This window comes from Saimiri boliviensis, chromosome 18 (genome assembly GCF_048565385.1).
Source record: "Saimiri boliviensis isolate mSaiBol1 chromosome 18, mSaiBol1.pri, whole genome shotgun sequence".
Lineage (NCBI taxonomy): Eukaryota > Metazoa > Chordata > Mammalia > Primates > Cebidae > Saimiri > Saimiri boliviensis.
In genome coordinates, this window is record NC_133466.1 from 43052914 (window position 1) to 43073107 (window position 20194).

At 41.0% G+C, this 20194-nt stretch overlaps 1 protein-coding gene across 1 annotated transcript in view; it reads right to left on the minus strand.

The window, feature by feature from the left end:
• Positions 1–20194, minus strand: part of GABRR3 (gamma-aminobutyric acid type A receptor subunit rho3) — a 53806-nt gene that overhangs the window by 17176 nt on the left and 16436 nt on the right. Inside the window, exons 3-6 of the mRNA XM_003928335.2 lie at positions 15190–15257; positions 9595–9818; positions 6207–6289; positions 5010–5150 (exon numbers count right to left, since the gene is read on the minus strand). Coding sequence (XP_003928384.2) covers positions 5010–5150; positions 6207–6289; positions 9595–9818; positions 15190–15257 — 516 coding nt within the window. The remainder of the gene's footprint in view (positions 1–5009; positions 5151–6206; positions 6290–9594; positions 9819–15189; positions 15258–20194) is intronic.

The window sequence follows — 20194 nt, forward strand, 5'->3', positions numbered from 1 at the left end:
CTGCAGGTCATGGGGAATCCATTTCTCTATCGGGAAAGGTGGTGCTTTCTTGGAAAGACAAGAAGCTTTCATTTTGGGTAGTACAATAAAGAGTCTGATTCTATTTTTGATGTTTGACTGCTGAAAGCTCTGAAACCCAACTTCTCTTTCTGCTCTACAGCTAAACAAGCTAATAAAAAGCCTAGGTCTCTCTTTTTTGGCACCTGTGAGAAGTTCAAAGCATGCATCCTGTCCTCTAACAGGCAGCCTTCACCCTAGCTGCAGCCCCTAGCTACCACAAAAACCCAAGCCAGTAGCCCCTGCGTGTTCTCTCAAGCCATTTTCAGACCTGCTTGGGAGCCTGACCATCTCTCTCGAGAAAGCCTCACTATGTGAGAAATAAGGCACTTTAGACCCATTTGTCATGTGCATGGCATCATCTGTTTTTGCATCTGAACTAAATTTTGGATGGGGGCGGGGACATCTGCCTCCATCAGCTTGCCATACAGTAGAAAGAAGAGGAGTTAATAAAAGAGAGAAAAGGGCTAGAGAGTTGGTCGCCAGGGAAATGGCGGACTGGGCCAGTAACTGAGGAGTGAGTCCCGAGACAAGAATAAAGTAGGTTTTTATACCTAGAGATAGTCACCTTCAATGGCCCTTTGAAACTAGGCCTTTAGCACTGAAGTATCCTTTGGGAAAAACAAAAACAAAAAAAAACAAAACAAAAAAACTAGGCCTTAATACAAAGGATCAAGACAATGTGGATGAAAATAGAGTGGTGATGACAGCTACTAACTAATATTTATTGAGCATCTACTATACGGCAGACAACATTCTAAGGTACTTAATTATATGACATCATGTATCCTCACAATCCTATGATGTAGAGAGTATTATGAAACCCATTAAAGATGAGAAGGTAGAAGGTTAGAGAGATTAAGCAACTTGTCCAAGGTCACATTGCTAATAAATGATAGAGACAGGGTTTGAACTTAGGCAGTCTCTTTTTCTCTCTCTCTTTTTCTTTTCTTTGGTTCCCTGGTCTCTTTATAGTACTTCACACATTCAGCCACTAGACTATGCTATGATAAAGAATAACTATTCAATGCATCCCTTGGGGGCAGGGGTCACTTCTTTTTTCTTTGTAAATTTATAGTGCATGATTTTGAGAAAGAGATCAGGAGGCAGAATTCCTCGCCTGCTCGTTAATACTGCCAGGTCATGGTGATTTTTGAACAGAGGCAATGGCAGTGGTGAAGACCAAGAAAATGAAAAAGCAAAGACCCTGTTGTTGAGCTATAAAATGGTAACTAAGCTCCTGTAACTGTATTTCTGCCTCATATAGCCAGAGTCAGGCGTATAGTTTTTCCATAAAGCTGATTTGGGAGTGGTGGTTGTGGCTGGTACTTGTAAAATAGGAGTGAAGGCTGGGCGCGGTGGCTCAAGCCTGTAATCCCAGCACTTTGGGAGGCCGAGGCGGGTGGATCATGAGGTCAACAGATCGAGACCATCCTGGTCGACACAGTGAAACCCCGTCTCTACTAAAAATACAAAAAATTAGCTGGGCATGGCGGTGCGTGCCTGTAATCCCAGCTACTCAGGAGGCTGAGGCAGGAGAATTGTCTGAACCCAGGAGGCGGAGGTTGCGGTGAGCCGAGATCGCGCCATTGCACTCCAACCTGGGTAACAAGAGGGAAACTCCGTCTCAAAAAAAAAATAGGAGTGAAAAAAAATCAAAAATTATTTTTGAGGAAGCTAAAATACTGAAACAGGAAACCAGTCTCAAAAAGACACTTGAGTTTGACGGTCAGAAGATTAATGATTCATGGATGATGTGAGGCAGAACTATCACATGCTGACGAACTAAAATAAGTTTCTAAAGGCAATCTTTCTGAAATCTAACTAAGGGATGGTTAAATAAACCCAAATATGATTATTAATTTGATATTTGAATACAACTTCCAAAATGCTTCCCTTCTGCATTTTTCCTATTCTCAGATCCTATTTAAATCTCTGTCATAAAAAAAGAGTATATTGTAACAAATTAAAAAATACAAGTGTTGAAAATCTCCCCAATTTATACCTACTTCTCAGAGGTATCTATTGTTAATCTTTCTAGGCTTTTCACACACACACACACACACACACACACACACACATATACACACACACGATATGCACACATACGTATATAAACCCTCATAAATATGTATACATACTTTCTTCAATAACAAGTATGGGAATTTTAAAATGTATTCTTCCGTAACTTGCTTTTTTTAAAAAAATTGCAACGTATTATGGATAACTCTCCATCTCATGCTACACAAAGCATGTACATTTGAACCTAATTATATATATTTTTTCATTTTCTAAGGAACCAAAATGCTATTTCTTAAAAATATAACTACATTTGAATGTTAAGGATTTATAAGTTCATTTTAAAATGTAAGCATTACATTTTAAAATGCAAGCATCTTTGTGAGCAGCAAGTTTTCCAATGCCAATATTTTGTCTGGCTTTGGAGAGAAGAGATTCTAAAACATGACCAGAAAAAGATAAAAATCAACTAGTGTTGGACCTGCCTGGTAGAGCTCAAAAAGTCTGACAAGCACAAATAAGATTGCAGGAGAGCAAATGGAATGACTTAGTGGTAAAGTTAGAATTTTGAAGTAAAATTTAACTTCTTGTTAAGAAAATGGTTGTATATATGTTAATAGATAACCGTGCTTCAAAAGTTAAGAAACGCCATTGTTATTATTGCATATTTTGTATATGTTCTGTGCAGGAGACAATTCTTTTGGATTTCTATGCTTCATATCTAGTACATTATATTAGCATTAAACATTACAAATATCTATTTATAATGTATCATATGCCAAAGTTATATCATAGCAATAGTAAAATTTTAAAAATCCTATAAATTATACTTTACATATATCATGGTTGTTCATTGCATACATTCTATTTAAATATTAATTTAATTTAGCATTCATGAAGAACATTAAAGTCCTGATAAACATATGCTTATATTTATTCATATAGAGAAAGGCAAAGTGAGAAAAGGAGTAGGAGGAGGATCAGAAAAATATATCAAAATAATAATACAGTTTATCTCTATGAGGTAGGATTACAAAGAGATTTTCCTTTAAATTTTTCTGAGGTCTCCTCAAATTGTCTAACATTTTTTCATTCATTCAATAATTAGCCTTTGAGCATGTACCATAAGCCAGGGATATATCAGTGATCAAAACAAATAAATATGTGTTACTTATATAATCAGAAAAGGCAATAAACATGATTAAAATTGATGGCATCATTTGCTGAATCGCAAGCAATGTAGACAAATAATGGGGTAAAACAGAGAATTTCTTCTAGATCTAAACAGCTAAATAGCTGCTGCTCCTAGAGAATCATTTAACTTCTCTGCAATGTAAACTTCGACTTCTCTCTTAAAGATGCAGGTTTTTAGATACAAATTTGATAACTACTCTCCAAGATCTAAGAACAGAGAGGAGAATCTTTGAGGAGAAAAGGAACCACCATCAAGGCAGAGGAGATAAAAACATTCTAGCCAGGACTGCTCTGAAACCCAGGGAGGGCTGCTGGTCCAAGCATGGCTTCATTGAATCTGAAATGGCATTTTATATGGATTCGCCCTAAAATGACCCAGATCATTACTATCCAGCAGGAGAATGATAGTGGAGGGTGAGGAGGGTCGAGGGGAACAGAAGGCTGCTTCCAACTTCAGTCGGTGGGGATCAGAAATAACTTTAAAAGGTTTCTTGGATAAAACTTGTCAATTCAGAAATACATCTGGCATAGTAAAGAGTGCTCTATAGGCCCAGTTTTGGATGGGTTTTTCGTTTAGGGCAACGATGCACTTTATGGATGGATTCATTCAGCTGGTTTTTATTGAGCATCTATCATGTGCCAAGCACACTCCAGGTGCTGCAGAAGAAACAGGGAGCAAGGCAGACAGATTCCCCGCCCCTTTCCTGGTGAGGCACTCAGACAATACAGCAGTCAAATGCATACTTCAGGTGATGGTAGGTGCTGTGATGACTGAGGCGGGGAACGCTGAGAAGGGAATCCTGTTTCACAAAGGGTTGGTTTGGTTAGGAAAGCACTGTTTAGAAGCTATCTGAACAGAGCACTGACTGAAGTGAAGAAGCTGGTCATGAGAATATTGGGGGAAAGTTTTCCAGGCAGAGGGAGGAGACGGCCAGGCAGAGGTCCTGCTGATGGAATTAGGTGGGTAAGCAAGAAGGCCAGTGTCAGGAGAGAAGCAGGTGGTGAGGCGCAGGGTGAGTGGGTGAGTCCCAAGTTAGGCAGGAGACTGATCACGTTGAGAAACTTCAATTTTGTTGTAAATGTGATAGAGAGACACTGGAGGCCGGGAGCCGTGGCTCAAGCCTGTAATCCCAGCACTTTGGGAGGCCGAGGCGGGTGGATCACGAGGTCAAGAGATCGAGACCAACCTGGTCAACATGGTGAAACCCCATCTCTACTAAAAATACAAAAATTAGCTGGGCATGGTGGCGCGTGCCTGTAATCCCAGCTACTCAGGAGGCAGAGGCAGGAGAATTGCCTGAACCCAGGAGGCGGAGGTTGCGGTGAGCCAAGATCGCGCCATTGCACTCCAGCCTGGGTAACAAGAGCGAAACTCTGTCTCAAAAAAAAAAAAAAAAAAAAAAAAAGGAAAGAAAGACACTGGAAAGTTTAGAACAGGAAAGAATTCTGAACTTCATGTTCCAAAGAGATTACTCAGTCTGCTGTATTGAGACTGGAGAAGTCAACAATGGAAGAAAGGCATCTTGTTAGAGGTGGTTGCATGGTGGCAGGGGGGGCGTGGCAGAGGGGGAGAGAAATGAGGTATGGAAAGATGGAGGTCGCTCCCTGTAAAGGACAGGAATGATGGTCTTGGCCAAAGGGACACTCGCTTGGATTCCGGTCTTTTCACAGGTTGTAGTGCTTTGCAAACGGTAGATGTCCAATACGTGCTGATGAATCACCCACGCAAAATGCTGTACCTGTGCTGCCATAGAAAGCTAATCCACTAGACGCACTGAACTCCTCAATGAAGAACTGAGAAAGGGAAATATGCTCTCCAGTATTTAAGGACTCGTTTCCGTGTTTCCAATACAGCATTAGGTCATCCTCATTGTAGGCATCTAAAACATGAAAATACTTGTAAGTGGAGTAAGTTCTTGTAAGCTCGATGCGTTCTATAACCATGTTTTATGTGGTTCTGTGTCCCTAGTGCCTAGTCCAATGACATGGAACATATTAGGTGACAAAAATATGTTTGCCAATGAACTGATCATACACACACTTTTAGGAAGAGGGAAAATAATCTCTAAAAGTTAGACCCTGATGACTAGTATAGTGTGGATCTTGTGCCCACACAATGAACTAAAACTCTCCAGATAGCTGCTCCTATATTTGTGTGCATTCTCTTAGAGTATTAAGCCAGGCCTCAGGGCGACACCATAGCATCCCCTCACTGTCACAGGCCTGACTCCAGCCTGCTGGTCCCTCTTTGTTTTTCGTCTCTTTGAATGAAATTCCAAAATGGGCCAATCTTATAAGAAATTTTCTAAAGTCAAATAGTGGTACAAAAAGTTTCTAATGGATTTGGGGTGGAGCATTCGTGGAATAGACATCTATTGAGATTCTCAGCATTTTAGACACATTTTCAAAAACTGCAGTCAGCTTTTAAGATCTTGTATCAAAAATAGCTGATGGGTAAAAGTGATTGACAGCTCAGATACCCTGTGATGGGGTTTTGATAAAGGGTGTCTATGTCTAGAGCTAGATTTTTCTAGGGAATCCAAGTCTACCTAATGAAGGATTGTGATTCATCTGGGAACATTAATTCCAGAGCTTTCCAAATGTGGAAAGTCTGTGTTAATCTATGTAACATTAGCAAGAATAGACCTTTTTAGGGAGCTGTTCCTTTATTGTATAAACTGCAGAATACACAATTATCAAAATACTTTCCCCCCGAATCTTCTTTAACAGACAAACTGCCATCACAACCTTCATAAAACACAGAAACCAAAAAAAACCCCACAAAACAAAAAACAAAGAAGAACCCCGCAACTGTTTTGATTTTGGATAAATATATCAAGATTTTAAAATGCTTGTTAAGAGCATGCTTATTTACATGTAAATATGTGATGATGTGTTCAAATGATGTACTCACTCCACCAGGAAGTGAGACTTACAGCTTTCCAGTTCAAGAGAACAATTTTGAGTGTCAAGAGGAAACCTGCTGAAATCCATAAAGCACATGGCAGAAACCGTTATCCTACAAAAAGAACGAGAAAAAGAATACTGCAGATCATTTAACCATCTGGCCAAATGAGCATGCAACATTGAAACTTTCTTATTGTTTGCCTGTTCTGTGTATCTTTCAAGAATAATCCAAAATGCACAGTATTATCTTCTGTCCAAATAATATGTAAGGAAGCAAACTCTAGAGGGTAGATGATTTGTTTAAGCCACAGATTCAATGAGTGAATTCAGCTCTCATACCTGCTTCTGAGCTCATCATTTCCTGATCAGCCCCCTCTGTATTTTCTGGCTCTGATGTCTCTAGATAAACACACTTTAAAGTAAGAAGACTTTTAAACAGATTTGAACATTTTTTGCTTTCTGGAAGATTCCCACATAAATAGCCTATACCTATAGTAACGAAGGGTTGAGATGGTGGCAATAAAAACCTGTAGGTAAAGGTTTCCTTTACAAAGAAAGTTTACCTGAGGAAATCCTCTTTCCAGTAGTGAGTGAAAAGCCTGGAGCATTCTTAGTTATATATCTATGTGTACAATGCATGATTCAGGTGCTATTAAGCCAAAAGATATGATAATAACTGTTTTTTCAAATTTTATATCCTCCTAGATTTTCCCGGCTTCAGGCAGAGGCTGCTGTACTAGGATCTTGCCTCAAAGTAGAAATTTTGGTACCCACAACAGCAGATCAAAGGTTCGTAAAAGGCCCCTGAGCAGGTTTGCAGAAAACAAAGGCAACAGATGCTCCTACCTGTGGTGCCCTTGAGTTAATCAGAGGAGCAGGACCATTTCATCTTCTGTGGGCTAAGTCTATTGTCAATAGTCATGCAACAAAACATCAAGCCAAGGATTACTTTGTGTCACAAAACATATTCATTTTGGCATATTCCTAGTACTTGAAACCTAGAAGGGCCCCTCTGAGGTGTTTCAGTCCATCATAGTACATGTGAATGAATTAATGACCAAAGAGGCTAGGAGGCTAAGTGGTGTCAGAACCAATCCCAGAACCGGGGGATCTGGCTCTGGGCTTGGATTGGCTCTGCTGTTGGCTGGAAGAGCTGTGCTGACAAAAATTTTGAGTTCCTCCTGTGTTAGAGGATCTCCAAAGACCACTCTCAGGGTCCGTGATTCACTAGAAGGACTTGCAGAACCCAGCAGAGCTGTTGTGCTCTTGGTTACCTATATAATAATGGAAAGATACAGATGAAAACCAACAGTAGAAAAGGAGCACAGGGCAGAGTCCAGGAGAGACCAGGAACACATTTCCAGTTGTCCTCTCCTAATGGAGTTACATGCACGGTGCTTAATTCTCTCAGCGATGATACGTGACAACACCCTTGGGGCATCACCAACCAAGGAAGCTCACCCAAGCCTTGATATCCACACTTTTAATGGAGAGTAGCCACATAGTACTGACTGCCAACCCACACGGCTGACCTCAGTCTCCAGCCCTTCCAGAGGTCAAGCTGATATCCAGTGGCTCAAAGCCTCCACTATAAATCACATCGTTAGCAGAAACTATCGGGCTCAGCCCCCAGCCCCCAAGTAAACAAAGATACTCTTATCAGTTAGGATATTCCAAGGGGTTACAGGTTACCCCACAGGAGCCTGGCAAGGGCCAAAAATTTCCTGGAATGTGCAGGGTAAGAAAAATTGACTGAGTTAATTCTTTACTCCCCCCACCAAAATTAATTTAAAATGGGTGATTCTTTGTCCAGATAGTGCCATTCTGTTCCCAATTCCTACCGAGGCTTGACTCCAGTACCTACGAGTCCTATGCTACTCCTGATTTAAAAGTCCTATTGAGGCCGGGTATGGTGGCTCACACCTGCAACCCCAGCACTTTGGGAGGCCGAGGTGGACAGATCATTTGAGGTTAGGAGTTCGAGGCCAGCCTGGCCAACATAGTGAAATCTCGTCTCTACTAAAAATATAAAAATTAGCTGGGCATGGTGGTGGGTGCCTGTAATCTCAGCTACTCAGGGGAGGCTGAGGCAGGAGAATCACTTGAATCCAGAAGGCAGAAGCTGCAGTGAGCTGAGATTGTCACTGTACTCCAGCCTGATGACACAGTGAGACCCCTGTTCTTCCCTACCATACCGCCCCAAACAAAAGCCATTGAAAGTGATATTTTCCTTTAATCACATTTTTAAAATAATTGACAGCACATATACAATGCCTGGCAACAGCTCTGTGCTGAGGTATTTTAATGAGCAAAAAGAATCTACATAAGATTCCTATTCCTGCTATAACAAATTACCACGTATTTTGTAGTTTAATACAATAGAAATTTATTCTCACACAGATCTGGAGGCCAGAACTCTGAAATCAGTATCATGGGGTTGAAATCAAAGTGTCATAAAAGCCCTTCTCTCTTAGCAGCTCTGGGGGAAAATCCATGTGTCCTATAGCTTCTGGTGGCTGCCAGCATGTTTTGGCTTACGACTACATTGTCTTCCTAAGACTGCATTTAAGTCCCACCTAGATAATCCAGGATAACTTACCTATTTCAAGATCTGCAAGGATCCTTTTCTCTTTCACTCCTTCCTTCCTTCCTTTTCTTTCTTTCTTTTTTTATTATTTATTTATTTATTTATTTATTTTTTGGTGGTCATATATGGTAAGCTTCACAGTTTCCAGAAGTTAGGACAGGGATATCTATCATTTGTTCAGCCTACTTTAGAATGCTTCTAAGGTTAGTAGGACATTAAAAAAAGCTGAGTTGCTTGGGTTTACCAAACATTTATAGTAATAATCTGTGATAAGCCACTCAATATGCACAGGACTCATGTGACTAAAAGAAAATATGGAACATTTAAAAGGAAGCGCTGTTACAGCAAAGTGTTGGAATGCACATTTTAAATTAAAAGCAAAGTAAAAGAAAGCAAGTTGGTGTTAGCTTGAATGACAGCTATGCCTTCCCATGAAAAATGAAGGAGATAATTAAGAAAAATTGTATAACTAATCCAAGGTTCCAAAACTGCTTGGTGGGGTGCAGCGTTCACATGGAGTCGGTGAGGAGGAAAAGCGGGCTTGTCTGCCTGTAAAACCGTGTGCCAGATTTTAGGATTTCCATAATTCAGCTTCACTATTTGTCCAACCAACATATACCCAAGGTGGATATAGTCAGAACAGCAAATCATTTTTATTTTAATCTGGATGTTAGAACTAGGGGAAAATCACATCGTATGCTTGTGTCCCAATCTCTAGAAACATTAAACAGACAGCAACACCGTGAGTTTCATCTGAAGCGCCAGTCATCAGTTTTGGTGCAGATAGTAGCAGTACAAGAAGGCCAAAGGCAATAGGCAGCTCTCCTTACCTGAGACTCAGGAGGACGTTTCCATCAGGGTGTACACGCAGCATGATATTCTCCATAGTTGTATCATGGATGAAGGATCTTTTAGAGTGGACAAAAAAGATGTCAGGCACCCAGATCTTTTGGATCAATCTATGATCAAATGTCATGCTTTTGTTTACTGCGCTAGGAAAGGAGAGCCTCTCGTCTTTCCAGTAATGCCTGAGATAAAAAGTCATTGTGAAGTCCTGGACAGAGAGAAGAAGAGACCAATCAAAACCAGTAGGAAAATGGTTCCGGATGACCACTCAGCACTGTTAGTCCCAGGACTCATTCTCATGGGTGCTAATGACTTAGAAGTGAATGGCTAACACTGTAGTTTCAGGTAGACCTAGGATGAAGCTAAGGAGGTTATGCTTTCAGCTTCTCTTTCACATGAACTCTGGTCAATGTTGAGAATTTCTGGGAGCTATAATAGAATATTCAAGTTGGGGAAAGGGAACCAGGTTATAAATGGGCAGCATTTCTGTGCAAGCATTTTGGTAAATCACCTAAAGAGATCTCAGAATAAAGGAAGCTGAAACTTTACTATTTTACTGTCTATTATTTTATTGTGATTCCTTTTTTCATTATAAACAAATATTCACTTTTAAAATTGATTTTGTATTGATGCTCATGTTCCTTTTGTTAAAGAAGTTTTCCCAAATCGAATAAACTATAGTCCCATAAAAATGTGGATCGAGTGTTTATTAATGCTATTCGTGTAAAGCAAGCTGACAGAAGTCCTAGGACAGAATCAGGAATCATCCTCAGCTTGAGAGACAGAAAGCATATTGTAAAATGGTGGTTCTCCAAGTTTAGTGTGCAAAGAATAATTTTTGAAGTTTCTAGAAATGGCACATTTCCCAGAAGTTAGTTCCCAGAGATTCTGATTCAGTATGGCTCAGGGATTTGAATCGTTAATATTTATTTTTATATTGTAAGAATGTATCGATGAGAGGAAAAAACTGTACTAGCATTACAGTAGGAAAAAAGTTTATTCCGTTAATAATATGAGTTTTGTTTGGCTCTTAGATGTTCCAGTATTTGGTTGTTTGAATAGAAACTCCCCTAGCTTCATCCAAATTGTTGGCTGTTGGACAACCACAATAACTTCTTACTATTTCACAATTGCTTACTTCTATCTTTTATTTTCCAAGGATAATCAAATTTTTCTTGAACTAGTGCATATGCTAGAACTCTGGCATTTATTATACAAAGAAAGGATACATTTCAGTAAACTCTGAATGAGTCACCAATTAATTATGAGCTAGTTTGTTCTAGGTTCAGAATAGAGCTATATTTTGATTTATGGCTCTGGATTAATCTGGGAACATTAGCCATGCGTAACTTTGGATTAGGGTGAGGGCAAATAAACAGAATGATTCATTCGTTAACGTAATACAGGGACTTGTGTGGGTTACTGCACAGAGTGCCTTAATAAGCATATACTTAGAATTAGATGCTTGGTCTGATCTGAAGGTTACTAGGCAAACATTTGAGTTTATGGAGTCAAACAGCAGACGTGGGTGCGTGTTTGTGATACAGCAAGTCATTACTTGCTGGCACTATCAATCACCAGGAGCAAACCGAACAGCATTCTGGAAGGAGAATGAGAGAAAACTTAGACGGATCGAAAGTGAAGTCAGGGTGGACAAGAGAGAGTAGAAAGATGATAAATGAGAAGCAAAACCAACCAAACAAACACACACTAGGGAAAAAGAGGGAATCACTGACAATGAGAAAGCATTTTCAAACTGGGCATGTGAACCCAGTCCAGTTTTATCTGATACAGACTAGCAAAGCTAACCTTATTCAGGGAGTAAAGATGATAGCCAGTTTTGGGTGCTGCTGGTTAGAGACAATAAGGATTTTAGATGCAAACTGGGTCATTCATAAATGACTTCAATATGATGCCAGGGCAGGGGAAATAAAAGCTTGTTCTCAGAGCACAACAGGCTTGGTGGAAGTACCGGTAGGAGCTGACTTTGGGTAGGAAAGGATCAGAACCTAATAAACCAGTCTTTTTTGAGTAGTGAGTCCTGTGAGTACTATTCCCTTTTGGTGTAGAGTGGCAAAATGAATGTTTAAGACAGGCGTCCCCAAACTACGGCCCGCCCGAGGGCCGCATGCGGCCCCCTGAGGCCATTTATCCGGCCCCCTGTGGCACTTCAGGAAGGGGCACTTCTTTCATTGGTGGTCAGTGAGAGGAGCACATTATGTGGCGGCCCTCCAATGGTCTGAGGGACAGTGAACTGGCCCCTTGTGCAAAAAGTTTGGGGATGCCTGGTTTAAGACCTATGTTGAACTGAAATAAATACTGAATTAGATAATGATAAGGACTAGGCAGACCATTAGCTGAGAGTTCACAGACTGAAACAAGGTGTAATGAGTCACAGAAGATTGTGTTTAGACCTTTCTAGAACTTTTATGTGTCCTGAACTTCTTTCAGTTAGTGATTTGGAGGAATCACTAAAAATAAAAATATGAATTAAGGATACAGATGAAAAGATGATTTGATTTTAGCGACTGATGTTTTCCAGGCCCTGCTCCGTTAGCAGATCCCTGTGTGTTCACTTTCTGTCTCTCTCATTTTATCTTTAATTGTGGTATTTGCATTATTACAAAAATAATACATAGAATCTAAATTTTAAAATTTAACACTGAAAATTACTATATATGCTACAATTTATATATCAACAATACTTATTCCAAAGCATATATAAAAGCTTTTGAAAGGTTTCTAAGAATACACATGTAAAATATTCTAGAAAATGGAATGAAATTCAAGGATTCATATACATAAAAATAGCCACCAAATGAGCAGACTGGATGAACAACAAACTAAATCTTTTCAGATGGAAAATGAAGTTTGAAAACAAAATAACTTCTCCCAATTGATGGAAGAGGTGCTCTGTTGGTTTTATTTAAAAAACAAACAGAAAAGCAGCCTGCCATCTTTAAAGTAGAAAACAGAGGATAATAAGCAACCAGGTAAGAGTTGCAATCTCAAATGACTCCAAGGACCGGGTGGGCAACTTTAGTCAAAGAAGCAGGCTGAATCAAGAGAAGAAAAGCAAGACACGGGTTGCAGGACAACCTGGAGGGGACAGGCCCCATCTAAAGACACTCAAACACTGATTTTTCTCCTTTTTTTTTTTTTTTTTGAGACAGTCTCACTTTGTTACCTAGGCTGAAGTGCAGTGTGCAATCTTGGTTCACCATAACCTCCAGCTCCCAGGTTCAAGCAATTTTCCTGCCTAGCCTACGGAGTAGCTGGAACTACAGGCATGTGCCACCACGCCCAGCTCATTTTTTTGTATTTTTAGTAGAAACAGGGTTTCAACATGTTGGCCAGGCTGGTCTTGAACTCCTGACCTCAAATGATCTGCCCACCGTGGCCTCCCAAAGTGCTGGGATAACAAATGTGAGCCACTGCTCCTGGCCCAAACATTAAATTATTCAGTACTTTTGGCAGAATGGAGGAAAAAAACTAAAATTTAAACCAAATCCACAATTGAAACCAAAACAAAACATATTCATAAGCTGCATCTTACTAGTAGGTTCCAGTTAGGGCCTTTGTCATTAACACGTGAAGGTAGCGTAGTATTGACAGAGAACAAAAGAGGTGGATCTAAAGAAGATGATGGAGAAGATAGCAACTGAGGAGAATTAAATGAGATGGAAAAAGCAATTTAAATATAAGGACACATAGCCATTAGGTAAGAACAAGTGATAGAGTTTGAATGTTTGTTCCTTCCAAATCGTGTGTTGGAATTTGATCCCGTGTTGGAGATGGGGCTTGATGGGAGGTGTATTAGTCCATTTTCACACTGCTATAAAGAACTACCTGAGACTCAGTAATTAATAAAGAAAAGAGGTTTAATTGACTCACAGTTCTCATGGCTGGGGAAGCCTCAGGAAACTTACAATCACGGTGGAGAGCAAAGTGGAAGCAAGCACGTTCTTTACAAGCAGCCGGAGATAGAGAGACAGAACACGTGCAGGGGCAACTGTTACTCGTAAACCATCAGATCTCATAAGAACTCTCTTACTATCACAAGAACAGCACGGGGGAAACCGCCCCCATGATCCAATCACCTCCCACAGGGTCCCTCCCTCAACATGTCAAGATGAGATCTGGGTGGTGACACAGACCCAAACCATATCAGGAGGTATTTGGCTCTTGGGGACAGATCGATCCTTCAGGAATAGCTTGGAGCCATCTTCTTAGTAATGAATAAATTCTCAATTATTTCCCATGACAGTCCCCTTCCTTCCTCACCCTGCCACTAGGAGGTGGTTGTTGAAAGAACCTAGTATCTCTCCCACCCTCATTCCTCCTTCTCTTGCCATGTGATGCCTGCTCCTATTCACCTTCCAGCATGAGCAGAAGCTTCCTGAGGCCCTCACCAGGAGAAGAGGGTAGTGATATGCTTCTTGTACAGCCTGCAGAACCAGGAGCCAAGCAAACCTCTTATCTTTATAAAGTACCCAGCCTCAGGTATTCCTTTACAGTAACACAAACAGACTAAGACAAAAAGGACACAGACGTTGAGATTTTGAAGCTAAAAAAGGCACTCTATTTGGGATAGAAAAACAAACTAAAGGGGGCTCAACCAAACTGAAACTACATTAACAAATTAATGGAACAAGAGTAAGTAAAAAGGAAATATATCTGAAAATAGATATGTAGGTGCTTGTATGTATAAGGTAGCCATGGTATTAACTATTCTTTCTTAGAGCAAAAAACTTGAAAAACTTAAAATCACTTGGCTCTGGTAATTATGTAAACAAGGAAGGCGGTCCTAAATTGGGAATAGAGAAAACGAGATGGAAAATTACAGTTGATAATATTAAAACATAAAAACAGCTAAAGCGGTTAAGGGATGAGAAGAAGCAACAAAAAAGCAAGGCATGCACTATGTCATAAAAGACAGAAACAGGCTAACAAGAAGCTTGAAGATAAGGGATCAGTTTCAAGTTTACGGCTATTTCATAGAACAAATAATCATCTATGAAAATACAGACGTTTCATTACAAAATTAAATAATGTCAGTCTCTTTTAGATTTCTGGAAAAATGTAAGGAAACAGACAAAACTTTAATTAAATTTTTAGTCCCATGAATAATCCTTTGTGCTTCGCTACTGGTTGTCTTCAGATAAGCAAAATTAATATCATTTGACATATGTGAAAGCAGTCTATCAATGTCGGTTCAACTGTTTATTGTTTTATGGGTAAGGACTCAAGATTGGGATTTCGTATCGCACATATAGTATGGTCATCCTTCTTTTTATACAATTATTCTCTCAATTCTTGCTATACAGGTAAATATATCATGATGTTCTACAGTGTTCCACCACTGGAAAACCATTAGAAGGAAAATGGAAGAGTCGATAAGGAAAGAGAATTGTAATCGAGGGCAGAATGAAGTGGATAGAAGAGAGCACAGCAATCACAACTCTATTATTAAGCAAAGTAGGAGACATAAATAACATACATAATTTAAATGATATATTAAAACACTAGTGATTTTGACACTGCTGAGAACAACAAGAATAACCCATAAAGAAACTTACCATGTTAGTCTCTGAAATGCTGTCAATGCTTTCAACATGGACATCTATACCTACTGGCACTGGGGACCCTTGAGAAAGAAGAATGGGTAATATGTTGAGAAATGCATTATAATTATTTAAAAACCATTCAAAACGAAAAGATTAATGCTCTTGGACAGCAAATGAATTAAAGTTTTTTTTTTTTGTTGTTTTTTTTTTTTTTTTTTTTTTTTTGAGACAGAGTTTCACTCTTGTTACCCAGGCTGGAGTGCAATGGCGCGATCTTGGCTCACCACAACCTCCGCATCCTGGGTTCAGGCAATTCTCCTGCCTCAACCTCCTGAGCAGCTGGGATTACAGGCACCATGCCCAGCTAATGTTTTGTATTTTTAGAAGAGACGGGGTTTCACCATGTTGACCAGGATGGTCTCGATCTCTTGACCTTGTAATCCACCCGCCTCGGCCTCCCAAAGTTCTGGGATTACAGGCTTGAGCCACCGCGCCCGGTGAATTAAAGTTTTTTAAACGACACATTTCTCCATTATTCATTGAATCAGTTATTATATACTCAATTATTATAGCAAATACACATGTGCAAATAAAAGGAATTCCAATAATCATTACTCATATGCTTGGGAATATGTCAATATTTTCCTTCTATTGTATAAGAGTGGTGTCTCCAGTTTTTCAAAAAAAAAATTATTCTTTTTAGCTGCTAGTGATTTAAAAAGAAAAACAGTTCTGAAAACACATCTGAAAGTATTAGGTATTCTATATGGTAATGGTCATATCTCATAGTCAGGGAGTGTCCTAGAATCCTTGACACTGGACAGTTTTGGAACTTTTTCTCTGCTGTCAAAAAAAAAATCAGCCTTTTCCATTTGTGCTGTGGTTGGTGGAGTAGAGGAACACAGGGGAAATTTTATTGAGATTGAAAGTGCAGTGCTACACAGGGACACCACAGGTCAGATTCGGAAATGCACATCAGCAGCAGCTCCACAGGCTGCATTTGGGAAGAAAATCTCCTTAGAAATGCATTCAATGAGAAAATACTGACTCAGAACTGGGGCAGTTTCAGACAGAGAGCTGCTGACACGCGTACAGGTGACTTATTTCACTCCTACTCTTCTCCCCAAGGCTCCCACTTGCTTTTAGCAGCCTCAGATCAGATGGGCCGACACCTCTCAATGAGGAGTCATCTCACAACAGGAGAATGGGTCCCGGGAGACCGACTGTCATTGTCTTTGCTTCAGTGGTCCCTGTGGCTCGCTTGTGCCTAGATGACACAGGGCAGGTCACGGGACACAAAGGGGAGTCAGGAGAGAGTCGATTGCAGATTAAGACACTGCAGTGGAAGTAGACCAGGCTAGAGAGCATGTGGGCTTCTGATCCAAAGGCAAAAGCCTTCACGTGAAACCTCTGATAGTGATCCGGATGGGTCACGGAGGAGCCGACTGGATGGAAGGTAGTCAGGTAGTTGTCCAGGCTGTACGCACAGCCATCCACGACAACGTTCCACTTGGGGAGAGATTCTGGATCCATGGTGGATGTTGCCCAGCAGTCATCTAAGACCAACTTGACGTTGGGGTCATCCCTGTTTAGGACTCTCACTTCCATGTAAATTGGTTGGCGGAGAAATCTCACTAGAGGGTACTCATTGTTCTCATAAGGTTGTTGGTAGGAATTACCTGGGTAGCTTTGCAGGATTAAGGTAAATGGACCTGACCTCACTAAGGCCACTGGAGGAGTAAGACTTTCAACATTGATGTTTAGTGGCATGTCATTCCTGCTGTAAGACCTTCTGTCTTACAGCATCTGTATCACCCTGGAGGTGGAGCCCAGGGTGATACGGAATCAGGTTCATGGGTCCAGAAAACCTGAATGACCACCCAAGAGAATCCAGACTAGACTGATGTTTCCTAGTTCCACCTAACAAATGATGTCACCACTTCCAGTGCAAGGTGAAACTGGTTAGTAACATCAACATTCAGTTTTGCGACGGGAATTTTATGTAGTTATGTGTTAAAATAATTCCTATATTTATATATGCAGTCTTTCATATGTTCTCTTTCCATATAAGCCATTCTCAATTAAACCTTATTGTCTATATAGTCCTTTGTTTAAAAAAATGCTTTCAATTATGATAGAGAAAATATAAATCCTGCCTAAATGGATCCAAGCTGGTTGTTTTAATCAAGATTCAAAGATTTAGGCTGGGCATGGTGGCTCTCGTCTGTTATCTCGGTACTTTGGAAGGCTGAGGTGGGCGGATTACTGGAGGTTAGGAGTTCAAGACCAGCCTGACCAACATTGGTGAAAGCCCATCTCTACTAAAAACACAAAAATTTAGCCGGGTATTGTGATGTGTACCTGTAATCGCAGCTACTCGGAAGGCTGAGGCACAAGAATCGCTTGAATGCAGGAGGCGGAGGCTGCAGTGAGCCGAGATTGTGCCACTGTACCCCAGCCTGGGTGACAAAGCTTCCTTACTGAGGCTGAGGATAGGTAATGCCTGGATATGCTACATGGGACAGGTACCCATATAATTCAATAGCCTTTTAAATGCATAATACTGTATCCATTCAGAAACCCAAGGTATGTCTTGCCAGTCCCTGTATCTTTTTTGTGACTTCCCCAGTAATTAACTGATGTCACCTTCACTTTATTAACAAATTCCCTTTTTTGGTTCCTCAAGTCCATGCCCTCAATGTCATTTTTTTTTTTTTTTTTTTTTTTTTTTTTTACTTTGAAGGGTTTCAATTGGCCAGGCACAGAACTGACATGCAAACATATTCCTGCCTCAGGTTTCTGGCATACCTCAGTCGCATCTTAACTACTATCTTCTTTCTGCCATATTACTATACATCTTTTATATATAATTGATATATGAATTACTATATATAACACTAATTTTGACCTTTTTTTTGGAGACAAAGTTTCACTCTGTTGCCCAGACTGGAGGGCAGTGGCACGATCTTGGCTCACTGCAACCTCTGCCTCCTGGGTTCAAGTGATTCTTGTGCCTCAGCCTCCCAAGTAGCTGGGATTAGGGGCATGAGCCACCACGCACAGCTAATTTTGCATTTTTAGTAGAGGCAGTGTTTCACCATGTTGGCCAGGCTGGTCTCAAACTCCTGACCTCAGGTGATCTGCCTGCCTTGGCCTCCCAAAGTGCTGGGATTACAGGCATGAGCCACTGCACCTGGCCAAGTTATGACAATTCTTAAATAATGTTTAACGGTAATTTTGATTAAGCATTAACTTGGGAACAACTCACTCTTATTCCTTCATAGGGTTCTGCTCTGTTGCTTTTTTATGTGGATGTGCCTTTTTTCTTGAATTAGTAGAATAATCAAAATGACAATTCATGAAAATATCTTTGTCATGGCTCTACGTGGTATTTCATATTGGGTAAATCTTCCCAATAATTCCAAAACTCCAAGGGAATAAAAAATTTCGAAAAGAGTGACAGAATGTCCTGAATGAAGTTCTAGCATTAAAGTCACATAGGCTAGAGTTTGAAACCAGTTCCACAACTGTTATGTAGACGAGCGTTAAGTACCGTCTCCAAGCTTAGTCTACCTGACCTATAAAATTTGTCTAGTAATACCTTGGAGACTTGTTTGAGGACTAGACAAAATACAGTTACTGAACCTAATTGGTAGTCAGTCAACAAATGGCATAAATGTTAACACTACTGCAATTAAGCAAAAATATAAACCTGCCCCTTAGGACTGCAAGCCACTACTCCCAATCCTACGTACATTTAGATAATCAGTCCAATCTTCTCTTTAAAAAAGGAAAAGAAAAAGATACCATGCTTCTCATCATTTACTAAAAAAAAAAAAAAAAAAAAAAAAGCAGAGAGCAACCTGCGGTTAGTACCCCCCGATTTATAAGTAGATCCGAGTTGCTGACGACAGTCCGCCAGCCTGGGGACACTAATAAAACTACCCTCCAATGACATATTTCTGCCAGCGCTGCCCACGCGCTGGAGCCTCCGCGTGGCCGGAAGGCTGAGCCGAGCTGGGGTTCAAACAGTCCAGTCCCTCAGGAACGGGTTTCCGGAACACCTGCCGCTTCTTCCTTCCGGCCTCCAGATTGACACCGTTTCTGGTGAGGAGGCGCTCCTCCATTTGCGAGGAAAATGTATGCCCTCGGGCGCTGTCTGGCCTCGTTTCTGTCCTTTCTTTCTTCTGAGTCGGGTCCCCTCAGGCTGGAGGGCAGCGGCGCCATCTTGGCTGGACGGCAGCTTCCACTTCCGGTCCGGGCGACGTCTGACGTCAGCCTCCCGGGCAGCCGGGGTTCCAGGCCTGCGCCGCTACGTCGTGTGTGTGTGATGTGTGTGTGGTGTGTGTGTTTGTTTTTGTGTGTGTCTGTGTGTGATGTGTGTGTGGGAGTGTGTGTGTGGTGTGTGGTGTGTGTGTTTGTTTTTGTGTGTGTCTGTGTGTGATGTGTGTGTGGTGTGTGTGTGGTGTGTGTGGTTTGTGTGTGTGTGATGTGTGTATGTGTGTGTTTTTGTGTGTGGGTGTGTCTGTGTGTGTTTTTGTGTGTGGGTGTGTGTGTGTGGTGTGTGTGTGGTGTGTGTGGGTGTGTGTGTTTTTGTGTGTGGGTGTGGTGTGTGTGTGATGTGTTTGTGTGTTTGTGTGTGGTGTGTGTGTTTTTGTGTGGGTGTGTGTGTGTGGTGTGTGGTATGTTTGTGTGTGTGTGGTGTGTGTGTTTTTGTGTGTGGGTGTGGGGGTGTGTGTGGTGTGTGTGTGGTGTGTGTGGTGTGTGTGATGTGTGTATGTGTGTGTGTGTGTGTGTGGTGTGTGTGTTTTTGTGTGTGGGTGTGGGGGTGTGTGTGGTGTGTGTGTGGTGTGTGTGTGGTGTGTGTGGTGTGTGTGTGGTATGTGTGTGTGTGTGGTGTGTGTGTGTTTTTGTGTGTGGCTGTGGGGGTGTGTGTGGTGTGTGTGGTGTCTGTGTGGTGTGTGTGATGTGTGTATGTGTGTGTTTTTGTGTGTGTGTGTGGTGTGTGTGTGTGGTA